The sequence below is a fragment of the Bactrocera tryoni genome, chromosome 3, assembly GCF_016617805.1.
Source record: "Bactrocera tryoni isolate S06 chromosome 3, CSIRO_BtryS06_freeze2, whole genome shotgun sequence".
NCBI lineage: Eukaryota > Metazoa > Arthropoda > Insecta > Diptera > Tephritidae > Bactrocera > Bactrocera tryoni.
In genome coordinates, this window is record NC_052501.1 from 3,619,441 (window position 1) to 3,642,384 (window position 22,944).

The window sequence follows — 22,944 nt, forward strand, 5'->3', positions numbered from 1 at the left end:
TACGAAAATTTGTAATGCTTATGGCTGTTTAACCTTCAAGCAATAATTTGGATTCAAACAAATTGTTCAAAATTATCCTAAGTGTGGTGGGTGCGCAACAATTAAATGATGTTGCGGTTTAGAGTCGAATTTCATGCAGCACTGAGAGAAATTTTTATCAAGTTCTACTTTAAATTTGTGTAATTGTATTTAGAACTTAGAAATTATGGTTTATTAGTCATTATAATTCATGAAATGGAAGAGATAATAAATTTTGAAGGCTTCCATTCACTATTGACAGTGTTTATGATATCTTATAGAAGTACACATTGCAGCTCATTGGCAGTTTGAACACTAAGCTGCATAGGCCTTCCAATCTTAAGGAACTTCACGTCATCATTTTCTATCTTTTTCAGCGCTCTTAAAGACTTTTTACTCATATTTTTTATTTTTAAAATTTCTGTGACCAAAGATTTTCCTCACTGTTGTAATAAGGTCAAAAAATTAAAAATTTTACCATATGCACCTAAGTGAGTATACTTATATGATGAGCCGAATTTAATAGGCAGTAAGGAAAAAATTCGAAGTCATGCAATTTATTGTGGTAATTAAATTGATTATTGGAAAATTATGCTTGATTAATATTAGATGCTAATAGTATCTAATTCAGACTGCGTTTTCCGGTCTCAACGCAGTTGACTTTTTTCACATTATTACTCCTGCGAATTTGAGGTCAAACGTTAACAGGGTCTACGAGGGGCAGAAGATGGACTCAAGTTTTGTTCGTAAGGATAATCAGAGACGACATATGTACATACTTTTAAACAGCACTGTCAGTTCGACTCAATCGGAAATCCAATGAGGCGTTCATATTCACTCGGTAAAAGACAATTTATTAGCCCCGTGTTGATCTTCCACATAATACATACATATTCACACATACATAAGCATACATAAATAATCCAGCATAGTATGTAGGCATTTAGTTATTATGTACGCGTACTTGTCCGCAGCACCAACGAAGAAAGTTGACAAAGCAATAGAAGAATTTCTCTTCGAAGCCAAAAGAAATGAGCGCATGAAAGAAAACTCCAACGGACCGGAGAAGAACTCGAAGCGGCTCAATGCCATGGCATTGGCATTGGCAAAGAGACACTAGAAGCCAGTACATTGGTTGATGAGATGGAATTCCATGGCTGACCAGCGGTTTTGTGTTGTTGTGCTGTTGCGCCACATCCAGAGGTTCAATGTTTAGGTTACTCATATTAATATTTCAGTTGAGTGGCAGCTTTTGACGGAACTTGTTCTACTTTCTGTAATAAAACGGAATTATAAGCGCCGAAGTGCTTTTGAAATTCAAGGAAAAGTGTTTGAGTTGAACAGTTACAACGACAAGCGGTGCAACTAAAGACAAGTAAAATAACTGTGTAAATAAAAAAAAAAAGAATTGGAAAAGTTTCTGAAGTGCATATTTCGAAGAATTCGAAAAGTTCGTGTGATGGATTATCGTTTGCTTTTGGTAGGTTATTCCTTTAATACTCAATTTTGACAGATGAAAAGTAAGTCTTAATTTTTTTTTTTTGCATTTTTGTTTTTTTTTTGGTGCGCATGGAAACACAGTAGCAGGCATTTCAATCTCCACTTGTGAAGCAGATTTGTGTGCTGCTGCATGTACAAACATATGTACATATGTGTGTGTGTGTGGGGATTCGTGATTGCCTTAGCATGTTCTAGATGCTGGTCCCGTTTTTCCATAATTTAGCATAACAACAATGCAATAAATGTGCAAAGTAATTAGCTTTGCACTCTTTCTGCCTTTTCTACTTGCCACTTCCATGCGAGCGGCAGAATTGTCGGTTGAAGTTTGTGGCTCAACTCTTTAGTTCTAAGGCTCTAAACAGAACTAACTACCTTAGGTTATGGCACTGCAGCAAGAAAACTTCTTGTGACCATGTAAATGTGTGTGTATGTACGAGCAGTTTCTCGCGTCGACACTTGTTGCATGTGAGCATTTTGCTGCGGGTTCTTGTTGCTTTCGCAACTCCAAGCGTTTTATTTAAATTTCCACAGCTAAATGGTTACAATACCAACAATTGAAGTAAAAAGGTAAAAGTACGCTAGACTAAGCTTAGCGGTAAATTTTGCGAGTTCAATAGTTGCGAAAGTATTCAAATGATAAATAGCTCGCAAGATTTTGGGTAGAAGCCAGCATTGACGCTATTGAAAATTCGAAAAGCAAATAGTAAAAGCGAGCCAGTTTCCCGTTATTTACCTCTAGAAGTACATGTATTTAGAACGATTCTTCACAGTTTGTTGGCTACGCAGCGCTCATCTGGTTACGCTTGCCCCTATGACAAAGCTGCTTCGATTTACCGATATACCATAGTACATACATACATACATATGTATGTATATTAGTAAGTAAATAGCTCAGCATGTCTGTATGTATGCGCGGTTCTGTTGTTTAGTGGCACTGTTACACAAGCATGCCCGAGATATGGGAACAGAAATATTTGTAAGATTTTTTATGGAGATATTTGTATGAGCGCCACGTCTTTTTTCGTTGCTAAAAAGTCGGTCACGACATGCCGTTGCTTTCTTTTTGCCTCTCTCCGAGTTATTTGAATGCGTTCTTTCTGACACCTTGGCAGCGCCGCGCACCGCTTTGACGACGGGAAAAAGTAAACAAATTAATTACGAAATAAACAGTGGCTGACAGCCGTTATGGACATTTTGGCAAGTGGTTAACCGTAATCCCACACACAAACACACATACACATCTAAATTAAATTTAGCTAAGAACGGCATACTAACTGAAGCACGAAATTCATAACAGTGCTGCCATCTCCCGCTGCAACTCGCTCACTCTCTCAATTTATACCCAAAACTTTCATTAATTTTTTTCCTAAAATTTATTCGAATAGCATCTATTGCTGCGCTGTGTATTTGAAGCGAGCGCCGCGCTCTTGTAGCATTTACATTTCCGTGTTAGTTCAGCGGCAGCATGCGGTTGAATGTTGCGGCAATCAACAACAACTCAGCAGTAAAGCGGCAAAGTATCAAGGTGCTGTTGACCGTAGAATCCGAGTGCTGACGTCTGACCTAATTCAGCTGTTTTGGTATGCAAACCGAGAGTAGCATAGCATACTTAGCTCGCTTAACGCCGTGCAATCCCGCTTCAGCCACTGCTGCTGCTCCACTCCCTGTGCACTGAAGTGACACAAATGCTGACTGCGTCGCACGCATTTAGGCATCAAAAGAAACTTTTTGATTTCCAAAAATCCCGTCATCTTCATCACAACAACAACTATAACAACAACGCTAAACCTAACTGTGATGATAAGAAATGAAAGGGTAGAAATCAGTTACAGTGGCTGTGTAATTATGTGTAGCGTGAAGAAAGTAACAAATCAAGCGTGATCGCTTGCGCTTGGCCCTTGAAAGGTCAAAGAAACCCACGAGCATTCTTTTTCTGCAGCTACTGCACACGTACATACATATGTATATATGTAAAGCGGAAAGAGTGGGCTTTCAAGTGGAAGTCGTTGAAATTGTGGAGGGTCACTTTTGATTTCACTTAACAAGTGTGAACAAATCTCTAATGGATTCTAGGTAACAAGTTAAGGTGAAAGGAAAGTTTTCTTTTTGTAACTACCTTCATATGTATGTATGTATTAAAATGTGCATTCCTTAAATAAGTAGGTATCACAATAGCTGTTATAACTTTGAAATAAAATAAGAAAAATCTTCAGCTTCGATTGAAGTTCGAGGCTATAATACCCTTCACAGGTGCATTTTCTATAGCATAAAATGGTATAAAAGATCTGTATTTTGTTTTAAATCGGTCAGTTTGTATGGCAGTTGTATGCTATAGTGGGTCTGGATATTATAGCGATGCCTTATACAGTAATCTATGCGAAATTACGTGAAAGTATATTGTCAAACTCTGTACAAGCCCTTGATTTTGGTTAATCCGTTTGTATGGCAGCTTTATGCTATTGTGGTCCGATAGCTGCTTCTTGGAGAGAAAAGGATGACTGCAAAATTTCAGATTGGTATCTCAAAAACTGATAGACTAGACAGACAGACATGGCCATATCTCGCCATGCCGATCATTTACATATGTATACTTATACCTTATAGGTTCTCTGACATTTCCTTCGGACTGTTACAAACTTCGTACCAAATATTATAAGAGCTTGTTCAGTGTATAAGATAAGTAAATAGGTGAGAATTTTATACTGGTCATATTTTCAGTTGTTATTAAGATAAGAATATCTAAGCAAATATTTCAAATCATAAATAAAAAATCAAACGAACCTGACTGTAAAAACAGTCTGTTCTTGGGTTTTTATAGAAAATTTCTCTACAAACTATTTATTACTTTTAATTTATTGAAAGCCCGAGAATATTTAAACCTACTAGTTAGTAAAAATATATTTGCTTTAAAAAGAGACCCCAAAATTTTGAAAAGGCCAAGAGAATTTACTATTAATATTTGTATATATTTTTAATTCTTTCTAATTTACTATTATATCATACACATTTAGCTTATTTAGTTTTGTTTTTTAATAATTAATGATCAGCAATTTGCCATTAATCATGCTCAGTCATGTTCAATATCATGCTTGGTTCACTGCTTTAATTAGATGTAAACAAATCGGTTGTCAATGAAAGAAAAAGTTAATTAAGAGAGTTAATGAATCTTTTGAACATGCCAAAACGTGCTGGGACATGTGAAAGTAGAAATTTCTAAAATAAAAAATTACATATTTTGTTTTACTACATTTCTTTTATTACGAAAATAGTGAGATCACAAAAATGTGCAACAACAATAGAACAAAAGTATCATGTGATGGCAAAATAAAGCCATGAACGATCGAAAGGCCGTTTGAATTTTTTGAAAATTGCTATTTTTTCGATAAGATATGTATATGAGTTTGTAGATCCGTCTTTACCGAAAAACTAAAAAGTGCAAGTAAAATAATAATTACTTTACTTTAACAAAAAGTCACCAACATAATTGGTAATAATACATACATATGTACATATTTATATTTTTATATATGTATACAACATAACAGTGGTGCTGTTAGCAACTAAGCTAATGTAACTAAACAGTTAATGTGAAATATGTATATTTCACAAACATACATACGTACACAATCAACAATAAATGTCATTTTTCTCATAAAATAAACCGCCAACAATTAATTTTTGGCGAAAGTTAGTGTTTGTGTTTATTTTCGTTCGACAGAAATGACAATATCGCGGAAAAAAGTTCCATTGCGAAGCAGCAGCACTTCGAGTCTTCACGAAACTGAACTCTTTAGTTGACTTCAGACACTTTCATTGTCATTGTTATTGTGTTTTTTTTTGTTTCATTTTCCTTTCTTGTGCTTTTTTTCGGTCTCTGTTTTTGTTCTTCTCGCACGAGAGTCGTCTGAAGTGGAATTGGAAGTAAAAGTGCATGCTTTCATTAATAAAATCATACACACAATCGCCTAAAAACATTCATACATAATTTTATAGATGTTCATATTTACAAACAATTTTCTTGTAATACAAACATAATTGTACTCATTGTATTCGCTCACTATTCCACAATGGGTGATGGGAAAGGTGCTGAAATTTCGAATAAGATCTTTGCATCTAAACATTATAACTGCTTGAGAGGCTTCTGTTAACATCTTTTAATTGAAGAAATAAAGCAATGTCATAAATCCAAATCATTACATAGAAATTTTCTACAGAATTTTGAGGTTCCCTACTTTTTTAAAGAAAAAATACAGAATCATTCGAAATACATTATCATTGGCACGAAAGAACATTCTTTTTTGAAGATTATCTCCTTCAAATGTTGGCCGGGGTTATGTCACAGATGGTTCATCCGTTCGAGCATTTCGGCGGGTAACTGGCAAATGACAAATGTGATGTTTTGCTGCAAGGCTGAATCGAAGCGGATTTGTACGCATATACTTTGAATTTACATATTCCCACAGGAAAAATTCTAACGGTGTGATATCACACGATCTTGGTGTCCAATCGAACGGCCCAAAACGTGAAATTATCACTCACCGAAGTGTTCTCTCAATAAATCAATTGATTCATGCGATGTGTGGGAATTGGCACCCTTTTGTTGAAACCAAGAGATCATGGGCATCAAATAGTCGGTTATCATGGCGCGATAATGGTCGCTATTGACAACTACGTTCTCACCGTCTTCATTTATGAAGAAATATTGCCAGATTATTCCAACGGCCCACAAACCAGACCAAACCTAAATCTCTTCAGGTTGCTCTTCGTCCCAAACGCGGCAATTATGCCTGTTCACATACCCATTGAGCCAAAAATAGGCCTCAGCGCTGAAAAAAATTTGGCTCGAAAACGTCAAATCTTCTTGGAACTTTTCAAGAGCCCATAGAGCGAAACGATGTCGCTTAAGAAGATCGAGCGGCTTTAGTTCTTGCAAAAGCTGTATTTTGTACCCTTTCAATTTAAGATCTCGCGCCAAATCGACTCTTCACTGTCTTCGTGTACACTCTCAGCTACGGGTGCTATATTTTCATCTTTGTATGCTGGACGTGGTCTATTCGGTCGAATATTATCCAATAATGAATGCTGGGTCTCAAGATGGGTGATGGTATTGCGAATAGTACGCTCAGTAGGCCGATTACATTGACCATAAGCTGAGCGAAGTTCGCGAAACAAAAAAAGACTATTGAAAAATTTACCCGTTATTATTATTATATTTTTGAATTCGTTTGAAAATCTCTTGATATAGCCCAAAAAAATAATTAATTTGAATCAAAGCGATAAAAATATGTGCATTATAATAACTGTTGAAGTCATATCTATTATAGATTATAGCCCACATACTGTTCGCAAATAATTCACTTAAATTCGAGTTTACTTCGTATGTCATTATATAATATATGTATAATATGAGTACTTACATTATTTATTTTTTAGAAGATTCTCTGTATCTCGCTAATCGCCGTTGACACTTCTGCGCAAACACCGAATGATTATGGCGAGGAACCGCCCGAGGGATACTACGCATTTGTCGAATCGCCAAATTCTGTGCCGCCAAAAGTGCGACCGCCGCCCTACACGCATGTCAGTGCGGACTGCAAGAATGTCGGTGGCAATAAAAAGGCCGCTGTTTCGGTTAACAACATTTGTGGTGATCTAAACAAAGGACAAATTCCACAAAATCCCATGAGACAGAATGTTCTCGGCGAGCCGTATCCATTGTAAGTTTGCATTGCATTATATAGATGAAAGAGTAAAATTTTGAAAACAAAACGTTATTGTAATTGTAGTGAGTTGATACGTAACCAGACACTCAAGTTTTTATCGAAAACACTGCCGGTGCTTAAAGCTGACGATACTTTGCCCAAGGTGACACAAATTGTACGTGACGAACCAGTCGATCCGGTGGAGAACAACAATATCGACCGTCACTATAATGCACGAGCAAAACGCGCCACGCCCCCACAGCCACAAAGCCAGCCGCGAGTCGAGGGCCACGAATTCAGTTATTTCGACCCCGCTCTAGACGAAGAACAGCGCGCAAATAGTCGTGCCACCGAGGAACGAAAACCACGCAAGTTCTGCGATGGCGGTGGAGTGTGAGTACAACCCGTTATACTTGTATTTTTGAATAAATTAAATAATGATAAATTCTTGCAGCTTTTGCACTTTGTACCGCGCCATTCAAGGCGATACATCGGCCGCACCACAAGCCACAGCTGAACGTCGTGAGGAAATCGGACCAATACGTTACGAGGGTCCACCCACACCCTGTCCTGCCAAAGTTGAATACGCTACACCAGTGTTCGCGAAAAACTATCAGGGCTTCTGGCGTTACGTTGTGCAAATTCCATACGAGGGCTATTTCACGCAAACCGTCGAAGTGACTCGCTGCATACAGGCCCGCTGTCATTACCTGGACGGCGGCTGTCTATCCTCTCCGCGTTGGGTGAGCTTACTTGTCGCTGAAATTTTCTACCCGAATGCAGAGGACGCCGTGCCGACGACTTCAACGACCACGCCAACGCCATCCGTACAAGACTTTCAAGCTTACCAGCAATATCTGCAGAAACGTGCCGGCGTAGCCACCGCCTCTGATGGTACCAGTCCAACCAGCAACGCCAACGCACCCGAATACAATCAACACTGTGATGGGCACGATGATATCGGTTGCTTCCAAGTGCGCTTGTACTACGATTGGTTCCTGATTCCCGGCTCATGCAAGTGCTGGCGCCCAGACTACTTTGCCAAATATGTGCGCAGAAAGTCCGTAGCGGATTTGTAAACGGATCAGCGGTAACGCAAAATACTCACGTACACGTTATCTGTTTGAAACGGAAAATCTCAAAAAGTCTCCAACTGGATTTACTCATACTCCTGCCTTCTAATTTAATTTTTAAGCATAAATGCACGGAGCTCCGTTGCCTTTATGAGTTAGTTTAATATTAAAAATCGTTTGGTGAAGCTTTCATTCTAAAATTCCAGCTCAACCCTATCTGACTACAAACATTTTCCAGATACTAGGAATTTTCAGAATTTTAGCTTCGCAGCTACTAATACATATTCAATACCTAAATACTAACTAATTAGTTTAAGCTCTTATTTAAACTCTATAGCGAGTGCTAGCGAATGCATATTGCTCGCATTCGTTGAGGTCAATAAACTGAGAATCGAGAAGCTCAGTGTCCCTCAGTTCTATTGCTTCCACGTATCTCTTTTTTTGAACCTGAGTATTTGACGAGTATTTGAAAAAGTACACCGTTTTTGGTATTACTTTGAAATTATTCTAAGAAGCAATTATATACTTAAATACAAATATTAAATAACTGTATCTTTACATACCTTTATCTGATATTCATAATAATTATAGAAATATAAAACAACTAGTGTAAACAAAAACTGACTTTTATTTGAAATCACAAACATTTCTATATAAATAATAAGTGGTGTGTAGATTGATGGAAATTAAGGTGACTTTACAAAATTCCCAGTTTCAAATCAAATATGGAACCACATTGTCGTGGAGCGATTTTTTATTACTATAAGTTGCACACGAACCTCTCTCGGCGAAACAGAAAAACCTCATGAACAGAGATATTTTGAAGAGCCTATCAGAAACTCTTGAATATTGGAAGCTAAGCGAAAAATCACCCCATCAACTGTTTTGAATCGCCTAAAAATACCTTAATGGCTGACACTCGGTAACCAATCCGTTACTTTGTAGCTTCTAAAAATACTGTTAGACTGAAGAAGGGCAAGATTATCAGCTGGTTTTACCGCATACTTTTATACCGAGAAAAGGAGAAGATGGGGGACAATTCCTTCCGAACCGTGAGTTTTTAGTAAGGCTCAGCCGTTCCCACTACAGTCGGGTCTACATAACCGGAACGGACCCCTATTTTTATCCGGCCAAAGACTGTCAATTCCAATTCTTTCTCCTATAATTCACTACGATCATTCGCGGACCTCGATTTTGTTTCTACGATCAAGTGTATAAATAATACAGGCAATGGCTTCGTATACATGTATATAAAATTATAGTGTTTCAACAGTTTCCTACTTATAAAGGTGCTAAATCTCTTTCTAACATTATACGTGTCCAGGGATTTATCTCTCCTAGATTTTTTGTACTATAATCCAATTCAAACAAAAAAAGTCTAACCAGTGAGCAAGGAACACTCGAATTCTCATTTTCTTCCTCGGCGACGGCTTACATACATATATCTAACGGTCAAAGGGAAAGACTAACGTTTTTGACTGCCATTTAGCTGTGTTTTTTTACCGTGGCAACTCATCTTGTAGAATTAACAATAAGTAACGGGAAAAATAAAGAAAGAGTGGGAAAAGCAACGATACTCATCGCAGCCGTGTGCAAATTTTAATTTATTATTGCGATTTTTTGCCCAGGTGATGGTCTATCTCTAACTTATTCACTCAGCATGATTCTTCGGAAAGAATCGATCGATCTGACAAAGGCTTCAAATATGATAGAAATGTTATTTGTAACGTTCCGAAATCGAAGCCAAAAAGCTGAGGAATATTTTCGATCCATTTATTCAGACACGAAAAAAATGGCGGCTGAACCGAAAGTTGAGAAGAAAATTTGTGCTTTGAAAACCAAAGAAATGGAAAACATTATTGACTGCTTGATAGATAGATTCAAAGGCTTTTGGATAATGACAACGCTATTTGAAGCTTAAAGGTGAACTTGATCACTGGCAGTGCCATTGGGGCAAAAGCAAAAGTCAAAAGAAAACAAGTTACCGACTACTATGTACATTGGAAACGTTAAAGAACTACGTTGTAGACCTATACCCCATAATTCATAGGTTTCTTCGCATGTTCTGCACACTTCCTGTGACAAATTCGAGCTCTGAACGCTCTTTTTCGACACTTCGCCGCATGAAAACGTGCCTGAGGACGAACATGCTTCAAGATAGAATGATCGGCTTGGGTTGCTGCACACGCATCAAGACATTGAAGTCACTGCAGTTTTGTTTTCAGAAACTTTTCATTTAATACACGAACTGACTACAGTATTATACATTGCAATAAACTATGTCGCCCGCACGTGTAGATTTGAAATTTTTTCACCATGACATTAAACTGTATAAAGACTACTATACAACTGTAATCAAATTGAATTTTGTCCATTTCATCTCCTTGAAAGTAGTCCCCTCCCGCTGCAATACACTTATGCCTACGAATTTTCCAGTCATCATAGCACTTGGAAAAATCCTCCGTCGTGATGGCCAACAGAGCCTTCTTCGATTCAGCTTTTATGTCCTCAATTGAGTCAAAACGGTGTCCTTGGAGTGGTCATGTGAATTTGCTGAATAGCCAGAAGTTGCACGTGGCTAAATTAGGCGAATGCGGTGGTTGCGGCACGATATTAATTGAAAATGTGGCAAAATGATCACAAATAAGCAATGCAGTATGAGATGATGCATTATCGCACTTCTTTGTTCAACCAATTCAGACATAGTAAAAATCGAAGAATTCATTTTTAGAGCCTCACAAAACAAAAAACAAAATTTACCCTTTCGAAAAACACGCGAAGTATAAATTAAAAATTCACCTTTCAATTTGATCACAGTAGTATAAAATATAATAATAATCTTCATGTTTCAAATAAGTGACGATATATAAATATTATATTACGGATCGATAAAAATGAAAGATATATGCTTTGGATAACAATGGTTGTAATTTAAGATTTGAAGGACGTTCGTTAGGAATCAAAATAACAGTGCATCCTAGACCATAATCTATTTTCGTGGGTTCGTGTAATATATACGGAACCTGCGAATCATCAGCGAATAACGAAGAAGAGAGAGTTGACGTTTTATTTTGTTGAGCGTTATATTGGGTAGTCGAAAAAGTCTTTTCGTATTTTGTCAATAGATGTCGTTGCAGTCGTATATCTTCAGTTCTATCAATCACACCAGTGTAGTGTTTGAAAGGTGAGATTTTAAGCTTCATTAAGGAATTAAATTCGGGGAGGTTGAAAAAAGTTACATCTGTTCCAAAATTAGTGAAAATAATGAAGAAATTCCCCATATTTTCAAATTTTTATATAAAAAAGTGAAGAATGCCATGCAAGCCACCAATGAAATTTGTAAAGTTTACGGAGAAGATCGATTTACAATGATGAAAGTTTTACACTGATGGAATAATGTCTTTGGTGGAAAAATGGCAAAAAGTGGTGATCATTTTTACATATTTTAATATTAATTATTATAAATATAAAAAAAAGGTGGAGTTTGATTAGAAATACGAAAAGACTCTTTCGACTACCCAATATTTCGTTAGAAGCAGTTGTTGTGGAACCGATTGAAATTTATTTATATTCTTAACCTAAAAATATTACACTTGAAGTTGGCCAGCAGATTGAGATGATCTCGTCATGTAAATAGAAAATAATGCCGAAATCAACGAATAATTTGCATAGAATGTGATCTTTCTCAGTACAAGTGAGTAAATATGTAAAACTGAAAAACGGAAAAAATATGGCATGTCTACTAGCCTCATGTACTAACCTCATGTAATGTTGTAATTACTGTTGTAAATAAAACAACAAGTAGGTATTATAGCGTGTAAGTATGTACCGATATGTGGCAGACGAGTGCATTTATTGTGATCATGACAAGCAGCATTAAGGTAAAGACTTGTATTAAAATTGTTCAAATAACTGTGAGGCATAGATGAGCCGCACCGAGTATAGCTCATGCGCGATGTTTCGCTTCCCAGTAAACAGTTGCACGTAAATATCACATTTTTACAGAGCATGCACAGTTCCCAGAGCGCTGCACCAGCTTGAACGCGATGCGCAAGAGACAAAAAAATATGTAAATATGCGCCGCACGATGCACCATACTCGAATTATGATGTAAATATGAGGAAGGGAAACAACAAAATCAATGCAGCGATGATAACTGGAAGAGGCGAAAAACTAGACTCGCATGCGCTCACAGGTAGCCTTAGCAGCCACAAGACCAACAGCAAACCGCCACAAACCAACTCAAGCAATAACAATTTCCACCAGTGCGGCTGAGGCGTAAATTGTGCTGTGAGCCGCGCACACATGCACCAAGCCGACATGCAGCGTCGCTTTTATGGACGCGTGCGCGCACATTTATTGCATGCCAACAGTCTTTCAGTGTTGCGATGACGCACCGTCGGCTATCTGCCGTAGTCTCCATTTTCCGTCTAGCATTTTTTGCACACTTTTGCCGAGATTTGCTTTATGGACTTCTTCTGTGCAGCCAGCCAGTCCAGAACTGTTTGAAAATAGATTAGGAAGCTAAGGAACCTTACAGCCTCGCTCACTGCGAGCGCCAATGGCACGGACATGGCCAGCAACCACTCTTTGCGGGCAAAGTGGCATAGCAAATAAAGGTAAATCGCAGCGCGCCGATGCTCTGAGTTGGTTGTTTATGACGGCGACGGCGGCAGCAGTCTGAATAGTCAGAGCAGCAGCGGCGGCGTGAACATCAACATTAACAAGTCTGGGCGAGTTCATAGTGTATAGTGAATTTCGACTGCTCGGCGCGTACGGATTGCATTCCATTACAAATACCGCAGTGCTCGTGAATTCTAATTATTAAAATAAAAATCGCAAATATTTTAATTCTAAATTTTTCCAATATCGAAATAAAATGTATGTAAATATGGAAAATATTATAAGATTCCTTTGAAATTGTGCACGTGGATCTGGGAGACAATTTATGTGGTGTTGTGCGCGCAACTTGTTACATAGCTCGCAAAAGTGGCGACAAAAAAGCGGTTTGACAAGACAAGTTCGTATCTTTAATCTTTTGTTTTGTTTTCATCTCGAAATATGTACACACTACATTTCGGCTGTATTGTTTATGTGACGATGATAACCGTGGCAACTTGCAACTTCTGTATCACACGCTATTAAATCAATTGTTGATTTAATAAAATTTGGACTGAAAAGCGAAAATCCATTCTAAAGTAAAATCTTTTTATCAGAAATACGTTAGCGTGGTGTTCAATGTTGAAATACTAGAGTTTTTGCTAACAATTTGTAGTATTAACACGGCAAAGGCTTATCAGCCCAGGTTCAAGCAACAAAATATGTACGAAGGTGGTTCAGTAAGCCATTAGCTTAGAAAAAAAATAAAAAGGGAATACTTTACTGTCGATTTATTTCTCAGCATAGCCTCCTTTTAGTTCGCCCCCGAAATGCTCCAACACATATTATATTCATTATAAATATAAAAAAAAATAAGTTGGAGTTAGAAATACGAAAAGACTTTTTCGACCAAAATTTAACCTGTTTGAAAGGCCTAAACTAGAGAATACGCCAAATAGGGCAGCAGTTCATAGGCTAATTCGACCGATTTAGCAGAGGTGTGAACCGCTGCGATGCTGGAATAAATAATAAATAGCAAGGTCATAGGTACATAATACAGGGTAAAAAATTTACTGAACCGATCGTTACAGTTCTTTAAAAACTTTCAAAATTGGTTCCTTCTGCGTCGCATTGAAGGCGTCACGGAAGGCATTCTCCGGAATAGCCTTGAGAGCCGAGGTGCATGCTGCTTGGATCCCCTCTATGGCCTGTTAAACTTGAAAGATTGCCTCTTGGTCTTGGGATCATACTCAAAGATCCATGACTCGTTACCTGTGATTACGTTATTCAAAGATTGGGGGTTAAAATTTTCTTGGCACACTTCCACTCCCCGCAATTTTTGGTCATCAGTGAGCTCTTTTGGGACCATCTTCGCGCCTCGGCCCTCCAAAAAGTCTTGGTGCCACCGAAACGCACCAATTCTTGCTAAAACAACATCCGGGAAAGCCTGATTGATCATATCAAACGTCCCTGACGCAGATTTACTGAGTTTCTTCGCGCGAAAATATTTGACATTTGACTCCCTCTGCTGAATCCAGTTGGTGCGCACGCAGTCGCGGCGGAAGAAAATCAGTTCTATTACGTTCCGGACAAACTGTATGCAGTTATGGTTCTAAATATAATATTTCGAAAACTTATAAGAAATAACTTGTATTTATTTTTAAGCAATGATGTTATGCTGATATTTTCATTTTATGAAGAATCGAGATATTTAAATGAAAAAGCAAAGCAAAGAAAAGATAAATGTTCAAACTATTTAGTTACAAAACGAAAAACGTATGTATTTATTTTTAATTTCAGTTGAGTTTTTCCTATGTTGCGACACAATGGACCAGCAATGATGAACACAGGGAACAACACCAAACTCAATGTAATGAACACTAACGGTTGTGTTTCAACATCCGGCAGCCCAATGGACGCATTGCCCAAACAGTTTGTTGCTTCAATGAAGACACTCTTCGACATATTGGACGACCAGCATACAGGCTTTGTACGATTTTTAGACATTGAGAAAGGTTGGCAAGACGATGGCTGCAAGGGATTACCACACGGTGTAATTGATTCGCTGCGCAAAGTTACGCCTACAAGTGGACTGTTGTCATTTGATCGTTTCTGCGCTGGTTTGAAATTATGTCTGTTACGTAATCAAAGTACTGCCATCACCAATGCATCGTCAGGCGGAAACGATGGGTCGGCGCATAATGTGGTCTCACCAAACAAACCGCCCCGACCGCCCTCTGCGCCGCTTTTAGATGTTGATAGTACTGTGCATGGCGCTACAGCCTGGGGTGGGAACGCCACAACTGTCGCCGTACGTCCAAATAAAATTGTCACTGCACATCGGGCACTCAGCTTGCCACAGTTGAGTCCAGACTGCGATTTGGAGACGGAAATAATAAGCACTGATATTGGTGTTTACAATTCACCACCACCACCACCGAAACCACCACGCGCTTCCGCTGCTGCGCAGATTGGAGTGCCAAGTTCGACAGTTACACCGCTGGATAAGGCTGAGATACGGCATGCTTTACAAAATTGGCAAATGGGTATACTATTGAACGAAATGGGAACTAATGAGAAACGTAGTTCTGGATATATGTACAATCAATTCCCATATCGAGGTTGTGCCGATGGCGGGTCCTCGTCAACAACTGATAGTGTTACAGGGAATGTAGGAACTCTACATCCAAAAAAGAGCAATTCAAAGCGAAGAGAACCCCGCCGCCATACACTGCAGAATGGCATTGACTACAATATGCTAAAACGCTTGAAACAATTCGAGGAGGAACGCGAAGTTCTCTTAACGGGTTTGGATGCTGTAGAGAAGGCGCGTGACTGGTACCTCCAACAAGTAAACAATGTCCAAGAAAAGATTAAATATTTGGGTCGAATGGGGCACGTCGTGAGTAACGTCATAGTCAATGCATATGTTATTTTGTTGATTTAATTAATATATTTATTATATAATTGCGTAGGAGCAATGGTCAGAAGTGCAACAAGAACGTTTGGAATTCCAACGCGCACGTGTGTATGAAGTAAATCGAAATTTAACAGCTCTTGCTGATTGCTGGGAACGTGGAGGATTTCCCCTACACTTTAACCTCGCTATTAGGCCTCCCGGTAAAGCACCGAGTCAGCGAAATGTCAATAATGGAGGGCTATTTCAACCAGTGGATCGCCTGCGTCAACAAAATCACAGCCTTACTAATGAGGTGAACTTAAAAAGTGACCGAATAGCATTGCTAGAGCGTGAAAAACAATCGCTTATGAGGGAGTTGTACGAGTTGAGGCAAAGGGTTGGATTAGTTGGAAGAGGTTCTGGATTTGTTACTGTCCTAGGTCAATCGTCTCCTTCGTCGTCTGGAGGGCTTGGAGAGGTGGATGTTGTATTTTAATTTAAAAAATAAGATAAATTGTTTTTATCTTAAAAATATTTGATCAGATAAATAAATAAACGGTCATCTATACACAATGTACATACACTTAATATAAAATCTTGATATTTGTTTCAAACTTTAATATGACTTCCAGCATGTGTTGTATTAAATCACTTAACTATTGTATGACAAAACTATGCTTATTGCGGATTAGGAAATCGTCTCATATACTTGTTGAGCTGTTTGTAGTTCAGGTTTTTTCCAGGTGTTATTATACCCTGGTTTACGGTTTTCTTTGCTTCGAACTTCGAATCTGCATAGAATTTATAACATTTTTGGAATTGCTGTATTTCCTTATTGCAATACTTCTCTACGAATTCATTGTCTTTTAGGCACGCAAAAAGGACACCCATTTCCTGTAAACATGCTACATCAGAAGAAGAATCTGCCTTGCCGCTCACTCTATTTTTTAGCCGTAAAGGTAGAATTTCTTGAAAAGGTACTGTGTGTTCTTTCTGCGGCGCACGAGCATCACGATTTTTGTAAGCGAAGACGGCGGTTGGCACACGCATTTCTAGAACCAAAAATAATAAATTACGAAAAATAGGTTGACTGTAAATGAATCATGTATTTATAACTTTAAATCAAACATATACCTTCTTTTATTTATGATATATGCAGGTTCAGTTAAAAAGTGTTCAATTTATTATTCTTTGGTTATATGAGCATAACAATGCTGCCAACACAACGAAAATAACAGCTGTTATCGGTTAAATGCAGTGGCGTATAATAAAAAAGGGGTCCTGGTAACACAGCGGCTTCAAACATTTGCAATGCTTTTGAGCTAAGAATCACGCATGATTTACTGATCACTTTCATTGTCATGTTATTAATTTAATGGGACAGCTGTTGTGGTTTTCTAAAAATAATAAAAATAAACTAATCTCCATAGAGTTCTTGCAATTTATATGCAAAGAAAGCTTTATTAATCGCAAAAATACTGGGAAAATATTTTTATTATTATAATAATATATTATTATTGTAAATAAAACAGTTACAACAACTAAACCTCTACTGTGTTTCATGTGCTGCCAAATCAATCCACCATTTAAGATATGGCAGAATTCATTCATTCAATAAAACAGACCCATCATTTGACATTACTACGAAAGCGTAGCTTCGAACTTATTTGTTTTCATTTCACAGCAATGAAAAATTCGTGGAATAGATTTTAAATAGAAAATAATAAACACCAAAAGCCAATTTAAAGTTAATAATATGAGTAGTGAAATTTCAATACCGCGGCAAGTTTCAACTATACCAGATACTTCGCAGATGGAAGTAGGCACATCTCCATCCGTGCCAACAGCTTCGTGCGCTTCACCGGGTTCTAGCAAGGTGTCGTCAGCGGAAAATCTACCTGCCGGTAATACCAATAATAAACGGCAATTAGCCCGATTCCATCCATATCACGGCGCAAACATTATTTTATGTGAAGATAATACAGTTGCTTACCGAAAAGCTAGTTTTGCGGATGCTGTTACGTTTTCGGAAAAACCACTACAACCTGGCGAAATATTTCTTGTTGAAATTGAGAAAAATGAACGTGGCTGGTCAGGTCATATAAGACTCGGTTTAACACAATTGCTGCCCGACGTGATCGGATCGATGTCGGAAGGCTTGCCACAGTTTGCTTTACCTGATTTGGCGAACTTAGGAACTAGTTGGATCTATCCCATTTCAAAATTCGAATCTCATTCCTTATCACAGCGAAGTGGTGCCGCCGGCGGTGTCATAGAAACTAATCCGCTGTTTCAAAATGCTACCGAGCCTGTGTGGGCACAAGATAATTCATCTGGCGCTGTCACAGAAAACGAGACCACATCTCGAAGTAGCATTTTATTTAAAACAAGTTTATTCAATATATAAAACATTTGCATCCTTAACAGGTAATATATTAGGAGATTCAATTTATGTACGCACTTCACGTGGTATGGTTCCAAAGCGTTTATTGCGTCCAACTGTGGATAATGGCGATGGCAACACAGGTATTTTGCTGACTGATAAGGGCTCACGGATTGGTGTCGTATATGTGCCTACTGAAGCTGATAAAGACAAAGGTGAGATGCACTTCATTATAAATGGAGTTGATCAGGGTCCATGCACAAAAGAAATACCTATGGACAAATCACCACTCCACGTAGTTATTGATGTCTATGGCACAACGAAACAAATTCGAATAATACAACTTTATGGAAGTAAGCATATATTATTGAAAGAGTTTTAGTTCTTAAAACTTATTTAATTTCTCATTTATTTCATGTAATCAATCAGTCGTATCCCTTCAAAACGCTTGTCGAGATGCAATACTATTACACACAAAACTACATAATATTGAAAAGTTGCCGCTGCCGGAAAGACTCAAAAACTTTCTTCGACGTAATGACTAGATGTACACTTAGCATATTTTTGCGTTGAATGACATTGTTTTAAAGATCATCTAAAAACGGCAAATGAAAAGAGCATGAGTGGATGTGTTGTTAGGAAGTTTCTGTTACGCCAGTCTTCAAATGTTATATAAGAATTATTCACACAAATTAGAAATGATGAATATGCTATATTTTACTAGGATGACTCTGAAATTCATGTATTTTTTGGTGTGTTGCGAGTTTGCGGTGCGAAGATAGCAAGGATGTTGAACATATTGAAAGTTTTGTTTGTTGTTAACAATGATGTGACCTAAATCTATAACATTCGCCCATATATAAAATGGGTTTAGTTTTAATAAAAAATAATAACCAACAAGAATATTTATACACAATTACTAATTATCAATGTAGTAGTTTACGCAATTCTAATTATTTGTTTAAAGTAAATAAATAATATTAAAACAAAATTATTTTTCTCTACGCAACATACCGTTATCATATCACATTCTATCGGAAATAAATTCGAATTTTCACGAACGAATATAAAATTCATGTTACATAAAGACGCGCTATTACTTCTCTATTTTACAAACAATTGTCCTCACATATAAATGAATATCATATATTGGATGAATATCAGTCACTGTTATCACTTATTTTTATTTATTTATTTTTTTAATAAAAGTACCTCTTTATAAAACTTTGCTTTATATTTACAATTTTTAAGTCTGCCTTCCAAATTCATTATTTGTTGCCCGATTCATTCCTGAAATCAAGGTTTTATAAATACACACTTCCGTATGAATAGGTCTGTAGATATTTTGAGAATTAATATTTCATGCTTGGCTACCATTGCGACTAATTTCAAATGGATGTGCATATTAAACAAAGGCCATTTAAACTTCAACATTTCACAATTTATTGCACAAGTATTAATCTGTTACTCTAAAACTAATCTTAAATCATGTTATGAAACGATTTTGAGTTGCGAAAAAATAACAGTAATTATAGCGATAAATATCCAAAGCCGTGATTACTTTTGTTTTGTGCGATTGTTGGTTAAAATTTCTTTAAAGACTTTCTTCAGTTCATCAGCACCCTCTTGATTGATTTTTTGGTAATTGGGTAGTTCCGATAAACGTTTCATCCAAGCTAACAATTTGGGAAACTTGAACTCATCAATAGGGGCGACTTCGTCAACAGAAGTTATCGTTGCCACACAACAGAGATCGGCAATTGTCAAATCCTCACCACATACATAAGGGTGTTCCTTTAGCATTTCCTCCATGATTTCATACGTCTTCTGAATATAGGCGATTTTATCCATGGAGCAATCGGTTGAACCGTAGTATAGAATCGGCTCATAAAGAAAACGCAAACGTGCAAATAAATGTCCAGAATCAAAATGCAGACGTGCATTCACTTGCGCACGTTTTACCAGATCCTTTGGGTACAATTTGTCATCCTGTCCATACTTGTCCACCAAGTAACCGCAAATGGCATGAGAATCATATACCACTGCGCCATCTGCATCTATCATAGTGGGAATGGTATGTTGTGGATTCATTTTAATGAAATCGTCTGTTAGGTGTTCGCCTTTCAGTAGGTTAACTGGACTGTGGAAAAATTAATGAATAATTAATTTACTTAACAAAAGAACACTTAGTATTAAATTTGTTCCTCAGAATGCATACCGTAATTCCAAATCGAGGCCAAGCAAATTTGCTGTCAGTAAAACAGCACGCGATGGTGGGCTAAGTGTAGCATAGTACAAAACTGGTTTCGCCATTTTTATTCGCTAAAAATTAATAGAAATAAATTAAATACCAATTTTATTGTTCTGAAAACTTTTATGCTTGCTATATGTATATATTGTAATAAAATAATATAAATTTACGCCTAAATTCGAATATTTTTTTTAATTCTGCCTTATTACCGCTTGAACTAGAGGGTACTTGCATGAGATTATCGGCACCGAAGCTCATTAATGTAATGCACATTTTTAAACCCAAGTAAAATTGTTTACTTCGATTGCACTAAAGCTATACCTTCTAAATAAATAAAGTTTTCAGACAAGAACTTGACTTCGATCAGTCAGTTTGTATTTCAGTCATATGCGATAGTAATTCGATAACGTCAGTTCCGCCAATGTGCAGGTTCTCGGAAAGAAAAGGAGGAGTGCAAAATTTCAGATTGATATATCAAAAACTGTGGGGCTAGTTTGCGTATTGCTTCTCGGTATCACCAACTTCTTGGCAAGCTTTATATACCCTGTGTAGGGTATACCAAGTCAATTTAAAACATTCAAAAGCTCTCGTGCATGCAAACTTTTTAATTCGTTACGAACGTGCACTTGTTAGAATATACATATATGTACATACTTATGTATGTCTATGTCCATATGCATTTACATGACACATCTAAATGATAAACAGTGAATGGTTTGATATTACAGATATACAGGAAAAAGTACTATAATTTTGCACACAGTATTTATTATGGTTGACATATCGTTCTACTCCAACATTTACTGGTATTGAGAATTAGGACTTAATGAAAATATTAATTACTCTGTCATTAAATTATTGCAATGCACTTTTTTCTTTTTTATTGAAATTTCAATCACCTCTACACTTTGACTTGTTCTACAACAACAAACCGAATTTAAAGCGAGGAGCAGAAACAAAGAAACAGTGGAAAATTTTGTTAATTAATCATTTAGTTACTTACTGTTCCCCTGAATAAATCAGTTGGCTAACTATGTTTTTCGATGTTCCTCACCAAATGAGCGCACTGAAGAGACTGATATCCCATAAGCTCAGTTGTCTGTTTTTCAGTTACGTTAAGAACCAAGCTATATTAAGTGATATTACTGAGAGCGATCAAAATATTATTACTGATATACAAACATTCAAGTCACATACAAATTCATATACACAAATATGAACTGATAGAAACTCAACCGGCGTAGAACGTTAACGTTATGTCATCAAAAACAAAACAAACAATAATAAAAGCTTTGTAGTTTACCAAAGACCAAACCCAAATAGATTTATCTTATAAAAAGCGTTCATATGTTTATGTATACAAATAAAAAATAATTGGAATATTAATGATTCTCTCTTCCAAATTTCTATCATTAACCACCTAATTTAAAATACATTTGTTATGTTCTACATTCAAGAAATATTTATAATTTAGAATGCAAAATAATATTTTGCTTATATGATATATAGTTTATATAGATACATATATTATAATATAATAATTACGGGTATGAGAGCTTTGTACGCACAAACACTATATGCTCTTTAATAGGTTTTAATTAAATTTTTTAGATCTTACAATGTTATTATTATTTTATTTTTTGCTTCCACATTAGCATTTTTTATTTAGAGTAATCATCAATCAGCCTGTGATATGTTTTGCGCCGCACTAATTAAAGTATCGTGGATATCTTTAGCCGATTGCACATGCACGCGGACAATGTTCAGATACGTAGAGTATGTCATAGGACCGCCAGAATTATCTTGCATGTATGGTTCCATACGAGCTGGCGTCACTGCACTCGGAAGATAGTGTTGTGCAGATGATAACTGTTGCATACATTGAATAGCTGTTTTTAAATGTAACTCGATTTGATCACAATATGCATAAAAGTCTTCCAGATGTTTTTCAAATCGTCCAGCGTGCGATGCTGCGTCTCGTTTAAGGTTATCTGACAAATTATGCTCCTGCAATGAGAAAGCTCCGGTACGCAACGTAAGAAAAAGAGACTCGCGTAATGGCGAGAGTAAACTCTTCACTTTTAGGATGTTATCCATTTTTTCAGCTTGCTGTTGTTGTTGTTGCTGCTGCTGTTGCTGCTGTTGTGCGGCATTCGAAACTTGTGCTTGCATTTGGCCCTGCATTTGCTGCTGGGGAGATGCTTGCATCATAGAAACTGGCGACACACCAGGCTGCATCATTTGATTTGGTCCACCGACCTGAGAAATGTTCATCTGTTGCATGTTATGCATATTCATGTTGGGATTCATATTTTGCTTCCTGAACTTGTATTTCTTTAAAATCCTTTAAACAAAACAGTATATATTATTGTAATGATTTTATTAGAAACTTCAATGTATTTATACTAAATATAATGTATAGCATCTGTTGCGAGAATTTAATATCCTAAAGATGGTAAACAATAAACCGAAAAAATTACACAAAACCAGTGTTAAAAACCGATAAAAATTTGCCATAT

At 37.0% G+C, this 22,944-nt stretch overlaps 6 protein-coding genes across 6 annotated transcripts; 3 read left to right on the forward strand and 3 right to left on the reverse strand.

Annotated features, from left to right (window-relative positions):
• Window positions 1-970: 970 nt before the first annotated feature.
• On the forward strand, window positions 971-8,735 carry LOC120773033. The gene is made up of 4 exons (XM_040101964.1): window positions 971-1,123; window positions 6,952-7,235; window positions 7,305-7,613; window positions 7,675-8,735. The coding sequence occupies exons 1-4, from the start codon at window positions 971-973 to the stop codon at window positions 8,297-8,299; spliced, it is 1,371 nt and encodes a 456-aa protein (XP_039957898.1). The 3' UTR covers window positions 8,300-8,735.
• Window positions 8,736-13,236: 4,501 nt separating this feature from the next.
• On the forward strand, window positions 13,237-16,370 carry LOC120772795 (suppressor APC domain-containing protein 2). The gene is made up of 3 exons (XM_040101578.1): window positions 13,237-13,313; window positions 14,693-15,794; window positions 15,868-16,370. The coding sequence occupies exons 2-3, from the start codon at window positions 14,706-14,708 to the stop codon at window positions 16,285-16,287; spliced, it is 1,509 nt and encodes a 502-aa protein (XP_039957512.1). The 5' UTR covers window positions 13,237-13,313; window positions 14,693-14,705; the 3' UTR covers window positions 16,288-16,370.
• Window positions 16,371-16,379: 9 nt separating this feature from the next.
• On the reverse strand, window positions 16,380-17,032 carry LOC120772796 (coiled-coil-helix-coiled-coil-helix domain-containing protein 1). Its single transcript, XM_040101580.1, has 2 exons — window positions 16,926-17,032; window positions 16,380-16,843 (listed from the first exon to the last, which is right to left on the reverse strand). Exon 2 carries the CDS (start codon window positions 16,839-16,841, stop codon window positions 16,470-16,472), a length of 372 nt encoding a protein of 123 aa, XP_039957514.1. The 5' UTR covers window positions 16,842-16,843; window positions 16,926-17,032; the 3' UTR covers window positions 16,380-16,469.
• A 370-nt stretch (window positions 17,033-17,402) lies between these two features.
• On the forward strand, window positions 17,403-19,079 carry LOC120770842 (neuralized-like protein 2). Its single transcript, XM_040098438.1, has 3 exons — window positions 17,403-18,160; window positions 18,219-18,527; window positions 18,604-19,079. The coding sequence occupies exons 1-3, from the start codon at window positions 17,548-17,550 to the stop codon at window positions 18,717-18,719; spliced, it is 1,038 nt and encodes a 345-aa protein (XP_039954372.1). The 5' UTR covers window positions 17,403-17,547; the 3' UTR covers window positions 18,720-19,079.
• Window positions 19,080-19,593: 514 nt separating this feature from the next.
• On the reverse strand, window positions 19,594-21,635 carry LOC120770843 (glutathione S-transferase 1). Its single transcript, XM_040098439.1, has 3 exons — window positions 21,429-21,635; window positions 20,393-20,496; window positions 19,594-20,314 (listed from the first exon to the last, which is right to left on the reverse strand). The coding sequence occupies exons 2-3, from the start codon at window positions 20,485-20,487 to the stop codon at window positions 19,732-19,734; spliced, it is 678 nt and encodes a 225-aa protein (XP_039954373.1). The 5' UTR covers window positions 20,488-20,496; window positions 21,429-21,635; the 3' UTR covers window positions 19,594-19,731.
• Window positions 21,636-21,966: 331 nt separating this feature from the next.
• On the reverse strand, window positions 21,967-22,905 carry LOC120770844 (mediator of RNA polymerase II transcription subunit 29). Its single transcript, XM_040098441.1, has 2 exons — window positions 22,832-22,905; window positions 21,967-22,769 (listed from the first exon to the last, which is right to left on the reverse strand). The coding sequence occupies exon 2, from the start codon at window positions 22,733-22,735 to the stop codon at window positions 22,103-22,105; it is 633 nt and encodes a 210-aa protein (XP_039954375.1). The 5' UTR covers window positions 22,736-22,769; window positions 22,832-22,905; the 3' UTR covers window positions 21,967-22,102.
• Window positions 22,906-22,944: the final 39 nt, after the last annotated feature.